Source organism: Pygocentrus nattereri, chromosome 24, assembly GCF_015220715.1.
Source record: "Pygocentrus nattereri isolate fPygNat1 chromosome 24, fPygNat1.pri, whole genome shotgun sequence".
NCBI lineage: Eukaryota > Metazoa > Chordata > Actinopteri > Characiformes > Serrasalmidae > Pygocentrus > Pygocentrus nattereri.
The window spans coordinates 17,091,794-17,114,972 of NC_051234.1; the positions used below are offsets into that span (position 1 = coordinate 17,091,794).

At 38.3% G+C, this 23,179-nt stretch overlaps 1 protein-coding gene across 1 annotated transcript; it reads right to left on the reverse strand.

Moving 5' to 3' along the window:
• Positions 1–1,645: 1,645 nt before the first annotated feature.
• On the reverse strand, positions 1,646–22,612 carry si:ch73-173p19.1. The gene is made up of 17 exons (XM_017696192.2): positions 22,447–22,612; positions 21,274–21,380; positions 20,777–20,901; positions 20,327–20,487; positions 19,623–19,763; positions 14,155–14,554; positions 13,081–13,173; positions 11,580–11,658; positions 7,617–7,804; positions 6,817–7,059; positions 6,605–6,703; positions 6,270–6,463; positions 5,194–5,368; positions 4,386–4,542; positions 3,902–4,055; positions 3,689–3,800; positions 1,646–3,363 (listed from the first exon to the last, which is right to left on the reverse strand). The coding sequence occupies exons 1-17, from the start codon at positions 22,456–22,458 to the stop codon at positions 3,182–3,184; spliced, it is 2,622 nt and encodes an 873-aa protein (XP_017551681.1). The 5' UTR covers positions 22,459–22,612; the 3' UTR covers positions 1,646–3,181.
• Positions 22,613–23,179: the final 567 nt, after the last annotated feature.

Genomic DNA, 23,179 nt, shown 5'->3' on the forward strand with positions numbered 1-23,179 from the left:
CATAATGAGTTACAATGAGTTTCATTTTATGTTGTTCCTGATCATGATTAGCTCCTAATGAAGAACAGCAGCACCTGATTCATTATCTAATAGGCAGTAATTACATAATCACTTGATAATATATAGAATCAAGTGAGCACTCTCTTCAACTGACCCTGCTTTCAAGAGGACTTTAAAGAAGAATTACTATTCAGAAGAAACACTGGCACACATGCTCCTGCAATAAAGAATGGGGTTTTTAAGAGATGAGAAAGATGAGAGGTAAACAGACTGGTCATCTGAATACTGTAGTATTTTAGCAGCTGTCCCATTTGTAGGCTGATGTACAAATTGGCTCACACTGTCAAATATGAAGATATGCATTAGCCTTTTCAGGTTTGTGATCAAAACAAACACATGAGGGACATCAATCAGTACAGTGTGGTGTGATGCCCCAAGACTTCTCTAAGGATGCCTGTTTGTGTGAATAGAAATTGAGGATATAATCCATTACATTGTAGAGACTGCACACTGTGTAGTGTATTTCACTACTGTTAGAAGTGTTGGAATACACTACCTCAGTTCACCAGGAACCTTGTAAGACTCCACTATGAGCAATTAATGTTGAATTGATCTATAATTTGAGTAGTTATTCTAAGGAACCATAGTTACCAAGTAATTTGCTATGAGATTCAGTAGTTATTGTTTAGTAAATAGTGAACTACACTAACCATTAGCTCACTATTACCTACTGAGTAGTTAACTAGTAGTCCTTGGAGGTTAAGAGTAGTTACTTATGCATTAATGAAGAACTACTTATTTGTTCCTGCTATATTCCTGATTAGTTAATTATTAACTACAAAACAGTATTTTAAAGTGTTACCTTTTTTTTAACACACAAGAAATCCTAAACATTACAGCCGCCATTTCTTCCCACCTGTTGTATTATATTCAATTCAATTTAAAGCCAATAAATCTCCATATTTACAAACATGGAAATCACTAACCTTACAAAATGTTTTACAACAGTGACATTTCATTAAGTTAAACCCCAAACCTTACTTTCCTGAGTTAAAGGAACAGATACTTCCTTTTATTTTCAGGTGGTACTTCAGTAAATAAAAAAAACAGTAGCTTTGGCTAAACTTCTTGATTAGTTAGCTTGCTTGCTAGGTTCTCTTAACTTGGACTACTATAGCCGATACAGGTACAAAAGGTCATAATTCATATTTATACAGATAAGTTAATGCTAGTTACGTGTAGAATTGTGGATACATTAGTAGTGAACAAAAGTCAGGACTGTTCTAACAGAGTGGATGATTCTCTAGCTGCAGACCAAGAAACTATGCCAAATGGTCAGCTTCTTCTGGAACCTGGAACTCTGAATGACCTGGAACCCTGAAACAACCATGGGTACATATGTAACTAGTGTTTTGTACCTTCTGACATCTTGCCTCAAAGTAGCATACAAACCGATCTGTTTTGCAAAGCCTAGCTGTAGGAATGACATCCATGTTTAGGCAGATGGAACGATTAAAGAACCCTGGGTAAAGAACTTTGGGTAAGGCCAGGTTAGGCCTTAGCAGGACATAGTTTTGTCCAGGCTCCGCTGGAGACACAGAGGGGTAATGAAAGCGCATAACTCACAGACAGAGTCAGCTGTGGAAACAGTGAGCAAAAAAGTGCTGGTTTTAAAGTAACTCACGTAAGAGCAGACTGATCCAGAAGTTCAAAAGTCCCAGCAGCCCAATCTAATGGAGTGTCCTGGACTTGGTCATGTCCGACAAAGTGTCCAGGTCCACCCATGCATCTGAGTAGCTGCAAAAATCAACTTGACCATATCCAGGCACAATCTCCAGTTACTGGAGCTCAAAGTACACTGTGAGAGGGCATCTCTTGTTGGTCATACTCATTATGTGTGCTTCACTTCTCTAGATGTGAGAGTAAGCTGGGGTAAGTGTCCACACTTAAATGTCCACAGTTCAATGTCACAAGTTCAATACCACCAATAACCTGGTTCAGCCACAGTGATTCAAGCAATAAAGTGCAAAGAAAATGTCTGAGCAGACGTGAACATGTTTCCCTTGCAGGGCTGGGAGAAAATATTCTGGTGGTAGCCAGACTGCCTACAGCATAAGAAAGCTGATTTGCTGCCAGGCATCTTTCCCAGGCCATCTGTCTTGTACCACTCTGTGCTGCCAGACAACAAACAGCAAAAGCAAAATGGCTTCACATTCTTTAGTTTGCATGACTCTGTTAAGGACAAAAGGAAAGCTAGAGTCTCCTTAACAGCTGGGCCAAAAACATGACCATGACCATAAATAAGAAAGAGAAGTTTGTGCTAGCCACTACCATCACAAAGGCTAGGCCTTAGGCTTCTACTCCAAAGGTCAGAGCTAGTGACTGGACTTTCTTAATTAGTGAAAACTAAAATAAAAAAATGTAAAAATGTAATAATGTTTGTTTGCATACATAAGTATTTTAATAGCAAAATCATTTACAGAATAGACAGTATTGTCAAACGCTAAGTAATTTTTACAATGAGATTTTTCAAATGGACTGTAGCAATTTACAGTTTTATACTTTCAATATACTTTTAATAGTGACTTAAATATATTATTGCTTACATTACAGCACCCCCCCGCGACCCTGACTGGAGAAGCGGCTTAGAAAATGGATGGATGGATGGATGACTTAGAATTGTACAAAAATCTATGTAGCGTTGCATAGCATTCCAAACTAGCATTCCAAACATTGCGATATTAGCAACTGCCTAGTCTGTACTATCTAAGATCTTAAAAAGTAATATATATATATTTATTTATTTTTATTATTTTTAAAACATTTATTCCATTAGAGTTATTACTAAATGTCAATATTAAATGCTTCTTAATTTTGGAGAGTTTACCAAAATTGCAGGTAAACATTTCATGAGCAAAATTAAAGCAAAGCTGCTTGTAACTGTCCAAATTTGTTGCTGCTATATTTTTCCTTTAAACAATCTATTGTCTGGATCTACAAGGCCGTTTTGAGGCTATTTGAGGAACGGCAAAAGTATTCACTGAGATATAAAAGTTCCAGCACTGCAGTTAAAATCCAGTTTATGATACAAACTGTGCTCACTGTAAAATAGTATATAAAAAAGAAAAGATAATGTTTATCATTTTATGTCCTCCATATAAAGCGACCATTTTTTTCCCCCTTAGGGCAGCAGATGATCCTCATCATCAGACTGCTGATCGGGGGGGATGCTGCGGGTGTTGCTAGCTCGGACACTGGTCAGTTGAGGACAGGCAGAGATCAGATTGGCCACACCGTCCACAGTCACACCTGTACCATCCAGATTCACCTGGTTCAACCTCATTGAGTAAAGGAACTTTAACCCTGTAAAATAGAAAGAAATCAGGTTAAATTCTAACTCTAAGAGCTTTTAACAAAAAGTTTGTTCTGAAAACCACCCTTAGAAATAATAATATTTACAAATTGGGATGAACCATAATTGTAAGTCTGCTAGTGCCATTTAATATAACCAGATGGTGGCAATCACACACAGCAATGAGAGTGCAGATAAAATTAAATCAGCGGTGGGCAGCATGTAGCCAAGCCAATAAATGCATTTGTTATTTGACTACTTTGAATAAGGGTGTCAGGTTTGGGATTTGGGTGTTCCTGAAATTTAAGACAGCCAGACGTGTTTGTGTGGACGTACCACGGTCAGTGATTCGTGTCCTGCTGAGGTTGAGTTTGAGGAGCTGAGAGCAGTGAACTAAACCACGTCTGACCACTGTATCGCCCACACGCGTACAGGCCAAACCGATCACCTATAATTACACAAAAGTCAAACTCACAGGGACTGAAAATATCACACTTTTCACATTTCAGTTTATGCAGCTAATATTCAGTTAAGAAAACGTTTAAGTACCTGTAGATAAGGCAAGTGTGTGATGAGAGCAGCAACACCCCGGCTGCTTACTGCTGTTCGGTCCAGACACAGCTCCACCAGCTCCTTCAGAGTTACCAAGGCAACCAGTCCCGCATCACTTACCTGAGTGTTACTGAGCGACAGCTTCTTGAGCCTGTTAAAGAAATAACAACTCATAAGTAATTTACCTTCATTAATTTATCGGTTTAAGCAAAAGATATTTAAGACTTTCTGACCATAAAAGATCCAAGTTTTTACAGAAAGTAACTGTAAACTATAATTGTAAACCTGAATAAATTCACAAGAAATGTGAATAAACTCACAATAAACCTGAGCAGACTCACAGGAAACCTGAGTAAACTCACAGTAAATCTGAGCAGACTCACCGTTAGCCTGAATACACTCATAGTTAACTTGACTAAAACCACAGCAAACCTGTTTGTTGTGATTAATGCATGGTCTTCATGCGTTAGGTGATTTGTACCTGTTCATGGTGGAGAGCTGTGTAATGCCGTGGTCAGTGATCTGTGTGTAGTCGGTCAGGTCCACCTCTGAGAGTAGAATCTGTCTGGAGAGGTAAAGGAGCCCAGCATCAGTCAGCGAGTGACGGCCGGGCAGCGTCAGATGGTACAGTCTCAAACCTATAGTAGAGAGAGATGCAGAAAATAACAAGTGCATGTGACCAATGCTAAAAATCCTGAGTGAGATTCATAAAGCTAGCCCTTCAGTTCAAGTGTAAAAACATGAGAAACTCTACACTCTGTACTGGTAGCTATCTGCATGCGGGACATGAGCCAACCACCTCAGACAGAGCGATGAACATTTTAAACATTTTTGACACTCAGATATCCTAATTATTAGATAAAAAGCATTTGTATATCCCAGTTTGAAATATTATACACTGCAATGAACTAACAAATACTGCATCTAGCTAGTGTAAGAACTTTTACATGTTAAAACTTTATATTTTATAGATGCATCATCTTATAGTTTGAAACATTTCCATGAAGGTCTCTGATTGGACATTTTCACCACATTTTATGCAGCTATATACACACACACACACACACACACACACACACACACACACACACAACCACTTATTTATACACTGCATCATATTTTCAATCCCCACATTCAAATGACTGATACTGGTAAACGAATATTAAGATGAGATCAGATATTTGTATATTTAATTAATCATGCTCATCCTCAAGCAGTAAATATCTTCAGCAGAACTTTGTGTGTATATTGCAGGACAAACTGAGACATCATACAACATAGAAACTCACCAGAAATGATCTCCAGCACATGGTTGCCATTAGCGACAGGAACACAGGCAAGGCTGAGTGTGGACAAGCTGAGATGGGCTTTAAGAGCCTGAAGGGAGTCTTCATTTACACTTGTACCATCCAGATGAAGAGTCTGTAAACAATGCAGTTCAGCCAATGCGGATACGTCACTCACCTGAGGGGACAAAAACAAACAAAAGTTACATGATTTAATTTGATATACTAACTCCCTTATTTACAATGTGTTTTTGATGGTTAACTCCTCTTGGAGGGCGTATTATGATTTTGACTAAAAATCCTAACAAATCTGCGTTACTATAGCACAGAGTTCACTTTTCCACTGAAAACACAGATTTTCCAGTAATGTTGTAAATCTTTTTCTGCGCCAATGAAGATTCAGGACAGCAAGGTTTTTTGGAGTGAGGTCTTTATTCAGAGAACATGCTGTCCATCTGCAACAACCCAGTCAGGCCCAGTCGGACCAACAGGTCTCAATGCAGAACTTTATGCTGAGTATTTACCCTACAGCAATTCAACACAGATTTATTTTTGGTGGTTTAAAGGGGGACTTTAGGGGTACTTTAAAAACATTTAGTCTCAAACATTTGTTTTTTCTTTTTAAGGACTCAAATTCTTAATTTGGAAAGATTGAATTTAAAAAGTCAAATTAAGATTTAAAATATAATTAAGAAAAAAAAACAACAGAAAATAACACTGTATTGAAAACCCACACATTTCTCATGTTGTCAGAAGTCTCACGGTGTAAGAGGTTATTCAAATTCATGTCCACAGCTGTTTATCAGTGTTAAATAAATAAATGTAAAAATAACACTAAATACAACCTTGCTCAAATTATTGCATAAATATTTGTGTCATCATCATCATCCACATACACGACATACAAAAACCAAAACTGTGTGATCAGTTTTTGTGTATACAGATGTATGGGGTTTTGTGGGTGTGTGGTTGTTAGTGCTGTTTGTGTGTGCCACTGTGGGCTCAGTTGTGTGCTCATGGATGTGTGTGAAGTTGACTGTGTGTAGGTGACTGTGTGTGGGCGGTTTTGTGTGTGGTACCTTTGTGCGGGCGATGCTGAGCAGACGCAGTTGCGGTACACACTGGGGCAGTGCAGTCAGTGTGGTCTCGGTAATACCGGTTTCATTCAGACTGAGATGGACGAGCACAGAGGGAGCAGACTTTAGATAGGTCAGTAATCCGGCATCACTTACTTTGGTCTTATCCAGGGCCAGAAAAGTCAGACACTGCAACTCTGAGCATAAAACAGAATTTAAAAGATAATTTAAAAGTTTTATATTGCTTGATATCTTTTATGGTAATTCGCAAGAGTACCAAGTATTTTTACTGCACAGCCACAATTACATGTGTAGAGTGAATGAATGAACAAACTCACTGGTGATGTGCTGCAGACAGGAGTCGGTCAGTTTACTGCAGCACGAAAGGTTCAAGTGCTGCAGTTTCAACAGTCCGGACAAAACAGAGAGTCCAGCATCTATCAGACAGAACAGTAACATATGCTACACATTCCATAATCAAATCAAACCCAGACTCACTGACAGAACAACTTAGAATTTTAATTAAAAAAAAAAAAATGCATGCACGCACCGGTAATGAGTGGAGAGTTGACCAGGCTGAGGTGCTTCAGTGCAGTGAAGGCTCTGAGTTGCCGTAGTAACTCGTTGGTGGTGTACGGGTAGCTGTTCAGGATGAAGCTCCGTAGTGGGCAGCCAAAAAACAGCTCAAGTGTCCGTGGCCTCAGGAGGCGTCCAGAGGTCATGTGACCCAACAGGAGCTCTGCCGACCCTGGGGTCAAACCAGCCAGACTGCTACTGTACTGCATACAGGGAGCTGAGCAAGAGAGAGGGAGAGAGACAAAGCGAGAGGGCAAGAGGGAGAGACAGACAGAATGACAGAGAGAAAAAAAAGAGTGAGAGAGAACAAGAAAGAGAGACAAAGAGACAAAGAAAAAAAAGAGATATAGAGAGTGATACTGAGAAATAAGCAGAGTTTTATGTCAGTGAGCAATGAGTGACTATTTGCTGATACTCCTTTAAAGTCAAAGGCTGCTAACAGATGTGACTAATCACATCTAACTCCTTAGGTAAACCTGTACAGAAACACTTGCTTGGGTAAATTTTTCAGATGTGAACCAGTTGAAATAAACTCATAAGGATACTGATAAAGATGTCAGTGAAAACTAGCTTATAAAATAGATAATGACCTCACAAGCAAGAGTTAAACATCAGTTTTAACACAAGTTAAAATTACATTTTTAATTTGTATGTATTTTTTTAAATAATATAATTCTAATAAACAGTATTTGTTCCCATCCATTTGTAAAAATTAAACCCTTTAATAGTACAATATGTGAATGTAATAATATTATGATCATAATTCCCTCTGACCTGTGATGAGTGAGACACTGGCTCTAGTGGCGAGAGAACACAGAGAGGGGACACTGGGGGGTCTGAAGGGTTTTTTTGGTGGTGACGGTTCTTCATGCTGAGCTGCTCTCTGTAGCCGCTGAACTGCTGCATCACCTGGCAACATTCGCTCTGCACCCGGATCAGCAGGGCCAGCAGGACCAGGCTCTCTATATGTGTACACAAATAAATAGAAACAGAAAGACAGTCAGTAAATTTATACAGCAGACTGTTGTTTGTTGTCCCACCTACAGTGCACAAAGATGACACAAAGACTTCAATCAACAGTCTCAATTTTACAGGATTCTGTTTTTTTTGGGGTTTTTTTTAACAATTATGACGATCCATATAAACTAGAGATGTCATAGCATCACTTATTTTCCAAAACTGAAACATTTTAGATCAGTATCTGTATCAACAATGACTTCTTTAAATACTAGTGTGCTTTAAAATGTGTTTTACTGAAGCACTTCACTTAAGATAATGAGGATAATGTAGACATAGTCTGTGATGCATGCTACAGCTACTCAGTCAATATTAGCCCCCAGAAAGCACAACACAGCCAACTTCCTCACAACATGCAGTGTGAGAGAGAGCTGTTTCAGGATAGATCTGTTACAGGAACAGATCTTGGTCATTCTTTTATTAACCTTCCAGTATCACATCCAGCATCCTCTCACCATATCAACTCCCCATATCTAAACGTCATGAAAGATCAAAGCACTTCTGACCTTTTTTTTAATCTCATTAGTTTGTGCTCGTGTCATATTAAGCACAATTCATTACATCATATCCTATCATGGCTATATTATTGTTTTCCTGTAATCTTCCATCTAGCCTTACATCTAGAACGTTTTCTGATTTTTTTATGACTCGACTGTGCACCAGTGGGTAGGGCTAAGTAATATCAACCAATAACAGCAGTGAAAACGAGTCACTGAGTCGCAAGTAACAAGCAAGTGGTATCAGTCCAAGAATGAGTTGTAAATTTTTTTAATTTCATGTCTGAAGCCATCAAATTTGTGACCTCAGTCTGATTCACTGGCCAAATCATGTGACTCGAGTCCACACCTCTAACCAGTAACACTGTGTTTCATCTCCCCCTCTCCCCCCCATGTGGTGGGGCTACAACCCACTTGTCATGTACAAAATAAACATAGTGAGCTCATAGACCCTCCCTGATACAGATTCATTCACAGATCTGTCACAATACAGAAAAATTAGTCATTGTTTCATTCACACTTATGTCAATCAACCACAGTCAAGAGTTTTGTTTCAAAATGTTTGTCTGTGCAAATATACATGATGACCATATTGGACAGAAGATCAGGTCATATTCATATGAAATCATATTGGGCTTAAATGATGAGCCTAATGACAGCAATAAATAATTTATAGTAATAACAAAAATGTTTCTGTAACACACTATAAAGCAGGAGGGATACATGATGTTTCCTGCAATACTCTATTATATTATTATATATTATTATTACAATATTCTAGTATTCTAAGTAGTTTTGGATCACTTCTATTGGTCAATTCATCATGGCATGTTAATATAGTGTAAAGTAGAGCCTCCAGAGATTCCCCCCCGTAAATAAAAGAAATAATGGAGGGAACATTTCTGTTTATCGGCTTATAAACTGTGGAACTTGTTACCGTTCACTACTGATATAATTGAGTTCAATTCAAATTTATTTATAAAGCGTGTGGTCACAAGGTCGCTTTAAGGAAATCTGAGTTCAAGCCACAAATGAATATAATCATGAAAAAAGAGGAAGAAAGAGGAAGAACAACTGAGGATTATCAAGACTTAAAAGAGGAACTCATCCTCCTTGGTCAACACTAGATAGCAAATCATTAACACAATAAGAGTAAAGGATAAAGCATTAATTGTTAATATACAATAGTGGCTACAGGAAAAGGAAAGAAATGAACCTGTCACTAGAAAGAAGTATTCAGATTAATCAATGACAAACAGTGAGGTCTATCAAAGTAACAAATGAGAAATCCCTCTATGAAAATCAGTGACTACTGTTCAACACTCTAGTTCACATTTTAGCAGACTTGTCCTTTTAATATTTAATTTAGCTGTTATTTAGTTTGTGTAATTAACTTTATTTAGTTTTTCATTTGATCTTTTCATCTTCTTGATCTGTTTTTTATTCTTTTATTCTATTTTTCTGTCCTCACATGTTGATGCTTTTATGTATCAACTTTAATATTTGAACATGAAGCACTTTGAACTGCTATGAATACAAAAAGTGCTCTATAAAGTCCATTTTTATTATTATTACTGTTATTAACATGGATGACAATTAGTCTCACACATCTGCGATTGAGGTTAAGGTGATTTTGCTGGTCAGTCAGACTGTTCCAGTGTTCTTAACCATGTCTGTTGAATTTGTAGCATAGAGACACCCTACAGATCTCATCCTGGAATGTGGAAAAGTCAATGTTGTGTTCTGCTCGGAAGAGTGGACTAAAGCAGACAGGAACACTCAGAGAGACCTCTGTAATCCTGAACTGACAGGACTGAAGCTGTTAAGACAAGAAGATGCTAAAATCTTCTGTTGTATTCATCAAACAATGTAGTGTTGATGGGTCACACCAACCCGGCATTTACTTTACTGGGACAATTCAATACTTCAGTTTTGAAACAGCCAATATGCTTTTACTTGTTTCAATTATTTATAACAAATAGTTAGTGTAGAAAACTATAGGTCTGCTATTCAGCTTTGAGACAAAATCTGCTATGAATATGATGAATGCAATAAGAATATTAAACAATATCCTGACTCCATAAAACAATACATATTGTTTCACTTTTTCATATTCATTAGAACTCTTTGTGTGTTTATTATCTGACTTACAGCAACATAGCAACAACAAATATAAGAGCACAAATGTGCAACATTGTTTTGTAAATGATGACTGAAGAACAAAATGTACACTTCTTCAGCTCTAAGACATCTCATTAATGGCTCTTTTGGAACAGAGAACATGAATTATCTGTGTATTAGGAAAGACATGACTCATGATAATATTCTGTCTGGGATGTTTATAAAAGATGTGAAACATTTATATGTAGTGTATATGAGGTCGGTGGGAGGTCAGATCTCTGTAGATGCCCAGCTCACTCAATCAACCTAATCTTAATAGCATTTATCGCAGTTGTTTTTGGGTTACTGTCAGATAATATCTGTTGTGCAACATGAACATACCGTTTATTGCTTAAATTAAATTAGCAGAAAAAGAACATATATTGGGGGTTTGCTGGGTTGCCAGTTATAGACGTGTTTTACTTTGCCCTCCTTCAACTTATTTTACTGGTGTAAAAAAAATGGGAACTGCTATCAGTTAAGCTGACTAGGCCTAGTCCCAAGTTAAATAACAAAGATTCATTAGTTGTTTAGACAGTGATTAAGGCGTTTATGCATGCTGAGAAACTACATAAATCCACCATTTTCACTTATTTTACTATTTAAAATAATAATATGCAGATATTTACCAGTCAATCAATCACATATTTTTCTTTAGTGTTTAACCTTTCGTTGGTTATACTGACTCCAATCGCTGATGTAAGGAAACTAGCTTTCCGAGATGCCGGCACAGTGCCATAAATGATCCTTAATAGTCGCAGTATTATTTTCTGTTACTCGTTTCACTAAACCATTATTTTTTCTATATTAGACATCATAGCTCATAGCTTGTTAAAATAAAGGAGATGTTGTAGGAAACGTTGAAGATCAACAACAGGACAGTCAATTTGTTATATTATGACTAACAAAACAGCAGTTTGTTCAGGGTACTCAAGTATTTCCTCCATTTACTTCCATTCACTCACGCAGAGCCTCTAATCTCCCTGATGGCTCTCTGTTATGCTTCGTACACCAAATAATGCTGTCTCCCCCTGAGGGAGGGGCTCTGGTTCTGGATTTGTACCTCAGTCTGTTTCCCTGTTCAGGCCAGAGATGCTGCGGCTCCAGAACGACTCCAGCTCCAAACGGCAGCCCAGGAACACCTACACATGCATGCATGCACAAACACAGGCACATGCACACGTGAAGTTTTTGTGCTCTGATACAACCAGGACAAACTGCTCTGCTACCATCATGATGCACATGTGATTGACTGTAACCATGACAACAGGCTCTGATTTTAAAACTTACACAGTGTCACAGTCTGTCAGTTTCAGATTCAGTGTGAAAATTGGCAAAGCGCACTTGGTATGAACAGGCTTTAATTCTGCTCCGCTCATGTTTGAACTGTGAACTTGTGATTTCTGAAACAGAGATCTGACTAACAATCTTAATAAAACACTGGATCAGAACTATCACGAGGTCCTACTTTACTGAAGCCAAATCTGATTAAAGTCTCACAGTCATAAAAGAACTTTAAAGAGTCTAGAGAGTCTAAAAGAACATATCTGGATGAAAAGTTGGGTTCATTTTTACTTCACCACACCGGCGCCAGGTTGGCTCAGAAACAGTGAATAATGTCTTGCATGACAAAACATGGGGACAGTCATGGGCTGGAGGTTAAGGAACCAGCCCTGTGACTGGATCACTGGTTCGATCCCAAGCTGACAGTACGTGACTGATGTGCCCATGAGCAAGTCACCTAACCCTTAACTGCTTCCCAGGCACTGCAGATAGAGCTGGCCACCACTCCGGGCATGTGTGCTTACAGCCCCTAGTTTGTGTGCATTCACTAGTGTGTATGTCGTGTTTCACTGCATGGGTTAAATGCAGAAGTGAAATTTCCCCATTGTGGGACTAATAAGGGTGACAATCTTAATGAGTCCTTTTTTAGACTGGACTAACAGGAGAATATGTGCAATAAAATTTTATATGTCTCTACTCAACCACTCATTTGTCACAGCTGGATTGTAATTAAGTTACTATGATGAGTTTTTTTTGCGATTGGAATTTTCTTTGAACACATTTTCGCACCACATTTGTTCACACGATCACAGATAATAATAATAATCAATCATACTGAATATAAAGACATGCTTTATACCAGTCTCTGTATTATATTATCTCCTGTTTAGTCACTTGGACATCAGTGTTATGAATGAGTTAATTTTCTGTCTCCTCCTGATTATGCTAACCCAGTGCAGAGAGGATGGAGACAAAGTTTCACCACGCAGGCCAAGAAAATGGTTCTAAAGCATTCATCATTTTGCAATTTTAATATGGATTTAATATAGGTATGATATTTACGTGGAGAAGTGTGCCCAGGACAAGACTAAAATGACCAGACAACTGAGTTTCATGAAAACAGAAGGTAATTCAGTCAGCAAACAATAACACTAACATGGCTGATGCAGATGAAAATAAAATCACAGAGCAGCTGCTGTAAAAGAGGAAATTAACCCAGAACCACATATATGGCTGATCTCGTCTAAACTATGACTCAATTTGTAATTCTAATTTAGTACCGTTAAGAAAAGGCACTGCTGGTTCTTCAGGCTGCTCCTCGCCATCTGAGTGTTCATCATCAGCCTCACCAGGAACCAGCCGCTGACCACGCCCTGACAAATAAGAGAACCTTTTAGAGAAAATTCTATAAAATCCCATCAAAACCTTTTTGAACAGTGAGTATGACATCACACACATAATGAGAAAAAGTAAAAGATAACAACCATATAATAGTTAATACCAGGTTATCACATGATAAATCTTAAAACATTTGCAGTATTAACATGGATTCTAGTGATGCATTAAAATAAAAATTCTTGACTGAAACCAAAATAGAGGACACACTCATACAGAAACAGAAACTTAAAGTAACAGCTCTTTATATAATATTGGGTGTTTTATTCATGCTTTTAAATTAATGTAATAATGCTCAGGATGCTTCATAAGTAATAACTGGCTAATCGAGGGCTATCATCTTAAACGACTTGCTAAATAAAATTAAATATTTAAACGTCTAAAAATATAACATTTTATGGTTTCCCAAAGGCATCCAAAGTTGAGTTCCAGAGCAATTCCACTGTAATGACAAAAAAGGAGCTTGTTATTTAATAAGAAAAGCAACAGGCCATAGCTTTAGAACTTCTGTCTAACAGGCTGAAGTTTCTCCAGCAGGGGAGGCTATTGGCACACGAGTCACTTTAGTGTTTGTCATTCAGACAAAAAACAGCCCTGATCCCACACCATGAGGATCTAACCAACACATGTGTTTACAGTGACCACTTTCACAGCTTTGTGTAATTTTCATTAAGTGTATTCATTTTATCAGTTAATGTTAAATGTATGTAAGCAAAAGTGTGTATAGAACATTTTTTGTTCTACAGAACATACACAATTTTTTTGGCCTTTTTTCTCTTTCGACTGAAAACAGAGAGTGCCAGCTTTGACTGTTATTAGCCAAAAAGGTTTTGTGGCTTAAATTTCAGTGCATCAGTATTGGATTCAATCAAAACATAAATCTTCCTTACCACAGACTGAGCTTACACATGTTTACAGCCATATGTACAGCGACAATTGCAGTGTTTAGTGGTTTTTACCCCAGTAGTGAGAAGGTCCTGAAGGTCCGAACCCAGCATGCCCTACTGCTTCTTCCCAAAGTTGGGGTGGAAATGGGCGCGGTAATACAGGCTGCTGTAACTCTGCTTCCTCCTGCAGGCGCGGAGGTTCGTCCTGCCGTGGATCAGGAAGGTTCTCAGAATCCTGTGGCACGCTGACAGGGGGCACTGTTTGAATACACAGTGCTGCATTAGGAGTTAAACCCAGAGACCGCAGCGAGGATGCCAGCTCCCCCTCCGAGAAACGCTTTCGGGGAAAACCTTGCAGCAGAGAAAACGCAGGAAGAGATGGGTGACGAGTGGCAACGTGTTCAACAACACTGCGGAGCGGAGCATCAGCTGGAAAGCATTCACGCATTGATTCACCAGAGGGGAGACGAATCTACAGAGAAAACCAACAATCAGAAAAGCTAAACTGTGACAAATTTAAGTAAAAATAGGATTTAACAGTAGTAAACATTTTAACCCTTTTTGCCATCATGAACAATTACAAACTGAAACATCAGAATTTTTTTAAATAAATAGCATGCAAACAATGAGAAAATATTTTATATTGTTATGAATAAACAAAGATGCACAAGAGCAGTGATGGTCCTCAGGGTAAAAACAATAAAACACCTGTAACAACATAAAATAAAGCCTGGGATATTCCACTTATTTCATGATCATTATTATCCCATCAGATCATCATGAATATGCCCCCATCACATTTCAATTTCACTGCATACAGTGTTTCATGCATAATCTTCACTTTATTTAAGTATTATAACTTGAATGATGCTAATTATAATTTCCTACAAGATTTTCAGTTATATTAGCATTAAACAGACAGGAGTATGCATTTACGTTTTTACATTCAGTTTAATTCAGCTCTAACTTAAGAACAGTCAACTGAAATTCATATGATATGCAAGCAACATATTTTTTACTTAGTATGATGAATCTTCAAATATTTTTCAAACGTTTCCTTCAAAGTTTTTAAACGAGATTTAGACCCCTTTTACACCTGGTCACTTCATGAGTCTTGAGTATCAAGATCATACCTGGATAAGGCCAAGCCACATAAACATTCAAGTGTAAATGCACCCAAGATGCATTTAAAGCAGATAAAAATCAGATTGCTCAAACCACATGAGGGAGTGGTCTATGACATGTTTTAGCTACATTACAGCACTACGAATGCATCCGTCTGTCTAAGAGACATTTAACAACAAACTCCTCCCCATGAAGTATGTCAATGTGCACGATCTGTGTCTATGAGGAAGACAATCATGGGGAACGCACGCAGCTGGACTGCAGACAAAGAGGGTGAACGCATAAACAACTGGTAACTGATTGCTGCTTAACAGCAGATGTGTATTCTATCCCATGCAGCAATCGGATTTCCGTCTGACTAACTAGAGACATGTTTTACTACCAAGTGTAAATGCATGTGACTAAAATCTTACCAAGATACAATCCAGATACTAGTCACATGAAGTGACCAGGTGTTTAAATATTATTTGTGGAACATTATCGCAAGAATGAGTAATAATTTATCTGTGTATGTATGTTTGATGGGGTTAATAAGTGCAAGCCCTGCTAACGTGGCATTGACTGCATTCATTGTCTAGCAAGAACCATAAGAGATCTAGAAACAAATAGGTAGATCAACAGATCTACCATCAAATATCACTTGAACATTTTCAGAATTCTACAGAATTCATCCTTCACTTAACTGTCTACCAGTGACAGACTGATGAGAGCAGACTTTGGTATAGGGAGATGGCTGAAAGATTGTCCTGTTTATTCTCAGTAACCAAAGATTTTTACTTTCGCTGGCTCAGCTCTTCAGCCTTCCCTCATGACATCAGACAGCCAGGATGCTATGAAAGCTTATACTGCTTTATTTTTTGCTGCTGTTGTCACTACAGCCATGAACCACACAACACACCATGGCTATATTATCATTATGTATCTATAAGGATGCTTTACTAAGGAACAGTGTACAACCCCAATTCCAATGAAGTTGGGACGTTGTGTAAAACATAAATAAACACAGAATACAATGAACCTGTATTCAATTGAATACACTACAAAGACAAGATATTTAATGTTCAAACAGATAAACTTTATTGTTTTTTGCAAATATTCACTCATTTTGAATTTGATGCCTGAAACACGTTCCAAAGAAGTTGGGACAGGGGCAACAAAAGACTGGGAAAGTTGAGGAATGCTCAAAAGGCTCCTGTTTGGAACATTCCACAGGTGAACAGGTTAATTGGAAACAGGTGAGTGTCATGATTTGGTATAAAGGGAGCATCCCTGAAAGGCTCAGTCGTTCACAAGCAAGGATGGGGCGAGGTTCACCACTTTGTGAACAACAGCATGAGCAAATAGTCCAACAGTTTAAGAACGTTTCTCAGCGTGCAATTGCAAGGAATTTAGGGATTTCATCAACCACAGTCCATAATATCATCAAAAGATTCAGAGAATCTGGAGAAATCTCTGCAAGTAAGCGGCAAGGCAGAAAACCAACACTGAATGCCCATGACCTTCGATCCCTCAGGCGGCACTGCATTAAAAACCGACATCATTCTGTAATGGATATTACCACATGGGCTAAGGAACACTTCAGAAAACCACTGTCAATTGTGACAGTTCGTCACTCCATCTACAAGTGCAAGTTAAAACTCTGCCATGCAAAGCAAAAGCCATATATCAACACCACCCAGAAATGCCGCCAGCTTCTCTGGGCCCGAGCTCATCTGAGATGGACTGACGCAAAGTAGAAAAGTGTCCTGTGGTCCGATGAGTCCACATTTCAAATTGTTTATGTAAATCATGGACGTCGTGTCCTCCAGGCCAAAGAGGAAAAGGACTGTCCGGATTGTTATCAGTGCAAAAAGTTCAAAAGCCAGCATCTCTGATGGTATGGGGGTGTGTTAGTGCCCAAGGCATCATTAATGCTGAAAGGTACATACAGGTTTTGGAGCAACATATACTGACATCCAAGCAACGTCTTTTTCAGGGACATCCCTACTTATTTCAGCAAGACAATGCCAAGCCACATTCTGCATGTGTTACAACAGCGTGGCTTCGTAGTAAAAGAGTACGGGTTTACTAGACTGGCCTGCCTGCAGTCCAGACCTGTCTCCCATTGAAAATGTGGCGCATTATGAAGCGCAAAATATGACAACAGAGACCCCGGGCTGTTGAGCAACTGAAGTTGTACATCAAGCAAGAATGGGAAAGAATTCCGCCTACAAAGCTTCAACAATTAGTATCCTCAGTTTCCAAATGCTTATTGAGTGTTGTTAAAAGTAGAGGTGATGTAACACAGTGGTAAACATGCCCCTGTCTCAACTTCTTTGGAATGTGTTGCTGGCATCAAATTCAAAATGAGTGAATATTTGCAAAAAACAATAAAATTTATCTATTTGAACATTAAATATCTTGTCTTTGTAGTGTATTCAATTGAATATAGTTTGAAAAGGATTTGCAAATCATCGTATTCTGTTTTTATTTATGTTTTACACAACATCCCAACTTCACTGGAACTGGGGTTGTACAAACCATGGCTCTATGAGCACCGGTGTCGATGAGTGCGGCATCAATTGAATACTGGAATATCTATTCTCATGTGTCCAAGGTTTCCAAGGCGTATCAGTTTGTTTCCTGTGGGTGTATTTTTGTTGTAGTGTTGTTCTCATGCCCTACACATTACACTATAACAAAAGTCCATGATTGGTTGTTTGTATGTCAATCAAGCAATTATTTTCTTTGGCTACATTAACCAGACAGGCTGTCCTGAAGTCCTGAAGTACTCCTGAGTAAAAAAAAACTGATGATATTGTGCATACAGAATGCTTAGATGCTACTGTGTTGCTGTATGTGAACTTAACTATGAACTTAACTGTGAACTGCTATACCTTAATTAATTCTTTTAATCAGCCTGTGAGACCTTGCTTCTCTAATTGACTTCTCCTTCTGCTAATGCTCTCCCAGTGTACCAAGGATGAAGAGAAAGTTTTACCTCTCAGATCAAGCTAATGGTTGAAATATTTCCAAAGCATTCACTGTTTCACGATTCAGAAAATTTTAACCATGGATATGGATGCTAGAGCACTAAATACAAAAAAAACAAAATGCAGAGTGTAAAAAAAAAATTGTTGCTTAGAAAAACCACCAAAATTACAGAGATTTGTATCTGGCTGGAATTATATTTATCAGATGACTGCTGAGTTGGTAGAAATAGTAAGTAATTTGCTAAAAAAATTTGAAAAACACATAAAATCACAGGGTAGCAGAAGTAAAAGAGGTTAAAATTATGCCAGAACATGAATATGGCTATATACACTATTTTTCCAAATATACCTTGCTTTGTGCACTGGTGCGCAGTCATGCTAAAACAGGAATGGGCCATCCCCAAACTGTTCCCACAAAGCTGAGTGCATGAAATTGTCCAAAATGTTTCCTTTCACTGGAACTAAGGAGCCAAGACCAGCTCCTGAAAAACAACCCCACAACATAATCCCCCCTCCACCAACTTTACATTTGGAATAATGCAGTCAGACAAGTACTGTTCTCTGTCAAGCGCCAAACCCAGACTCATTCATCGGCTTGCCAGACACAGAAGCATGGGTCAATTCATCACTCCAGAGAACACGTCCAGTGACGGCCGCTTTACACCACTGCATCTGACGCTTTGTGTTGCGCTTGGTGATGTATTGCTTAGATGCAGCTGCTCAGCCTTGGAAACTCATTCCATGAAGCTTTCTACACTGTTCTTGAGCTAATTTGAAGGCCACATGATGTTTGGAGGTCTGTAGCGATTGACTCTGCAGAAAGTTGCCTACCTCTTTGCACTATGCACCTCAGCATCCACTGACCCCGCTCTGTCATTTTACGTAGCCTACCACTTCGTGGCCGAGGTGCTGTCATTCCCATTCACTTCCAGTTTGTTATAATACCACTGACAGTTGACTGTGTAATATTTAGTAGCAAGGAAATTTGATGACTGGACTGCCATCCTGTCACAGCACCATTCTGGAATTTACTGAATTTACACCTGTGGCAATGGAAGTGATTGGAACACCTGAATTCAATGATTTGGATGGGTAAGTGAATACCTTTGGCAATATAAGGTATGTAATGTTGGTAAGTCAAAGTGAGTAAATTTCTGTGTTTGCTTCAAGCATCAAAATAAATTTAAAAAAAAAGTCTGCAGTCATACATTGATTCACTGAAGACACCGACTATCACAAAACAAAATCACTTCTGTTCATCATCAGAATCTGAAAGTTTCCATTTAAAAAGCAGATCTCTGATTTACAGCTCATACAACCGCACATAAAAGATTACAAACAACATGCAAAAGAGAAAGAGACTCTTGATGGTGATTTTATCCCTGAACTCAAAAAAGCACAAGTAGAATAAGCGCTAAGATGCTGTGTTATTCAATACCTCACCATAAGGATGCACTGATCATCTACGCTGCTCTGGCGATGCCCCACTTCTGTGTTCCCATGGCTACTGGTCGGAGAAGCCTGAGCCTTCTCCTGCTGCAAGCGCCGGTCCTCTGCGATCCGCTTCAGGATCAACTCACGCTCCTGAGGGACACCAAAAAGACTTTGACTTCAGACAAAATTGATCAAATAAACACTTACAGCTGCTTTCTATGAGTCAGTTATTGTTCAACACCTTTAAGCAATGTCCTGGATTACTTTTAGATGGGTTTAAATCCAGTATAGATCTGCAGTGTCTGTAATGTTTACAGTTTGCCAGTAATAACTGTGTAGTAATTTTAATCTGGTATGAATAAGCAGCATGTGTTGTTTTTACAGTTCGACAGTAAAACCTGCTTACAAATGTAGTCATACAGTGTGTTATTACTGTTATTGAGTGTATCCTGTGGTGTAACACTGATGTGACCATCTGGATTATAACAGCCATCTGAGGAAATTTGGGAGGAATTACAAAGATATTTTATCCCAAGACAACTGACCAAACCTCCATATTATATCACAGAACCTAACCAGGGAAAAGTAATGCAGATCCAGCAGAGCTTAACACATACAAATTCACAAATTAAGGATGTTGCCATAATCTTTAACTACCCTTAATTAAGTGACAATCTGTGTGTGTAATTCTAATTAAAGTATTTTTTGTTTACCTGTTTTTTCTGCCTCTTCTCATGCTGAGCCTCCTGAGCTTCTTTGTGTCTCTGCTGTAGCTGGAAGCTGCTCTGGTCTTGCTTCATTCTTGACTGTAATGGCTGCAGTTCTGTTTCTGCTGCAGGACTCAGAGAAGGGTGATTCAAGACCAGATTAGGACCTTCAACAACAAAGTAAAAACAGAGAGAAAAAATGTTCCATTATCCAGAAAGCCACAGCACACCACCCGATGCCCTGATGGTTCATTAACATGTTTATAGAAGAAAAAGGCACTATTTCCATTGTCTATATTCCATTATTGTGTGAAAACAGTTCTGTATTCAGTATATTTTAATAGTAATCTCAATTGTACCAAACCTAATCAAAGTGAATTTAATCAATGTGAAAAGATTATTAGTATTAGTGGTGTTGTGATTGTTTTCATTTATTGATATTATTATCATTTTGACCTATTTGCTGTGACTGTGAGGGTCTCTCAATGGTGTTTTTTGGTGGGTTAAACGCTGAGAAGGCATTTGTGGGTGACTCAGCCTGCTTCGTTAATCTGTGGCGGGGACCCCTGCCCTGCAGCAGCCTGAACAGAAAGAGAGAGAAAGCAAAGAGTCAAGACCATTCTCAACATTACCATCATCACCATCACTATCACAATCCTTAACCCTAATTCTGTTTAATCTTAATCTTCCATTAACATGTTTTACATCAGAATTAACTGCAAAACAGCCTCTCTGATCAGGAAATACAAATTCCAATGAAGTCTGTCACAGTTCCCGTAAATGAGGAAACGGCGCCCTCCATCTGGATTATCTGTTTATTACAGTACACTGACGATGGGGATATCAACTAAGCAACATTACCAGCAGCAAAAATAACACTGAAAGCTAAATGTGATTAAACAAGTGTGTTAATGAAATACAATAATATTAATAATAATAAACTTTTACTTTACCATTCTGTTGCCTCTGTAACGGTGAAACAGCCAGCCTGTATAGCATCCTGAATCTGCTCTTGACTAAAGCCCATCTCACGCAGAGTGTTCAGCAACTCACCCACTGTCTATATGAACACAAAAACACACACACACAAATAAAGTCCTCATATAAAAACTAATTAAAAAGAACAGAATTAAAAAGGCTTTCTTTCATTTTCTTGAGATTTCGTAGAGAATTTGGTTCTGGATTAAAAGAGATTCCTGCATTGTGGTTGAGATGTAAACAAAATGTGATTCATTGTAGACTCAGTTTTCTTTACAGTGATCATAAAACCATGTCTTAGGATGTCTAAGGCAGGGAATTCATAACCATTTCATGTAATTACTTGACGTGAGGGAGCCTTTAGAGGTGGACGTCTGGTTTCTGTCATCACCACAGTGAATAATTCTGATTTTGTAAGTTTCTCTAGAACAGATCATTTCACACCAAACCACTCTGAATGACTTAGTTTCTCGACCCTGGAATTTAGCAGTAATTTTAAACATCAGTGGCGTTCCCCTTTAAGGGTTTTTAACTGCAAGTCAGATCTAGGGCTGAAGCAGGAATTCTGCTCACATTAGTTCACATTATAACCACAGTGGCCTTATTTAAGTAGATAACAGAACAAGAAGGCAGGAAACAAAGTATTTCTCAATGTTTGGTGTGTTTATACCATTACACAAGTATGAAGAGTTTCATTTTCACTTTCTGCCACGCGACTGCTCTTCATTACATCTTTAATGTTGTTATTACAAGTTATTTTATTATTATAATACTATTATATTATTATTATACTATCATCAGCTGCACTTTAAGAGCGTTTAAAGCCAAGATTCATCGAAACAAATTTAGTAAACAAACAAACATCCACGGTTTACACTTTAACTTGCAGTTATAACCTTCTTAAGCGAATGTTCGGAAGTGTTTAAGGTGGAACGAAAAATTCGAATAAGAAGTTGGCGATTAAAAATCAAACTTCAGTCTTGTTTCTGAAAAAAGCACAGCAAATAGAATATAACGACAATATAATCACTCGCATTTGCAGCTAAAATCGATACTCGGAGACAAAAACAAACACAGAAGCTGAAGCAACACAAACCCAATCTCTCAAAGTCTAAAACTCAGCCGAACTCAGAGTTGCAAAATCTCACCGGCGACTCCATCCTGCAGCACGAAGGTTTAACCCGTCCCGAAGGTCAATCTGGAATAAATGCGTGATTTGTTAACTATTAAAAGTAAAATTTAGAGTTTAAAAATGTTTTTATTCTACAACTGTTTAGCAGAGCTAAGCTCCACTTCTCTCCTTCTTCTGTGGAGTCAATCACAGCACTAGAGCGCACTACTGCCACCTGCCGTACAGCTGCAGAACAGCAGGTTCAAAGTGAACCTGAAATCTAAGCTTTTCCTTATATCGTTACATGAACATGTTCCTGCTCATATAAAGAACTCATCTCACATCATTTAAAAGACTACATTTTTGCATTCACACAATTTAAAAAAATGTATCGTTCTACACCATTCACAATATTTATGAAATCTGATATAATTGCTGTAGAGTTAAAAAAAATGTACTCTTTGATACACATAGAAGGAGAAGAGGTGGACCTCAGAGAAGATTTATGGATGTAGTTACGGTGGACATGGAGATGGTTGGTGTGAAAGTAGAGGAGGCAATGGATAGGGCAAGATGGAGGCAGATGATCCGCTGTGGCGACCCCTAAAGGGAGCAGCTGAAAGAAGAAGAAGAAGACTCTTTGATACACGTCTGTGAGCCACAGAGTGAAACAGAGGCCAAATGTCTTCAACCTTCAACTTACTTAAGCTAAGTGACTGAGTATTCTGCTTTGTCACTACCATAACAGTACTGAAACTCTACCAAATGTT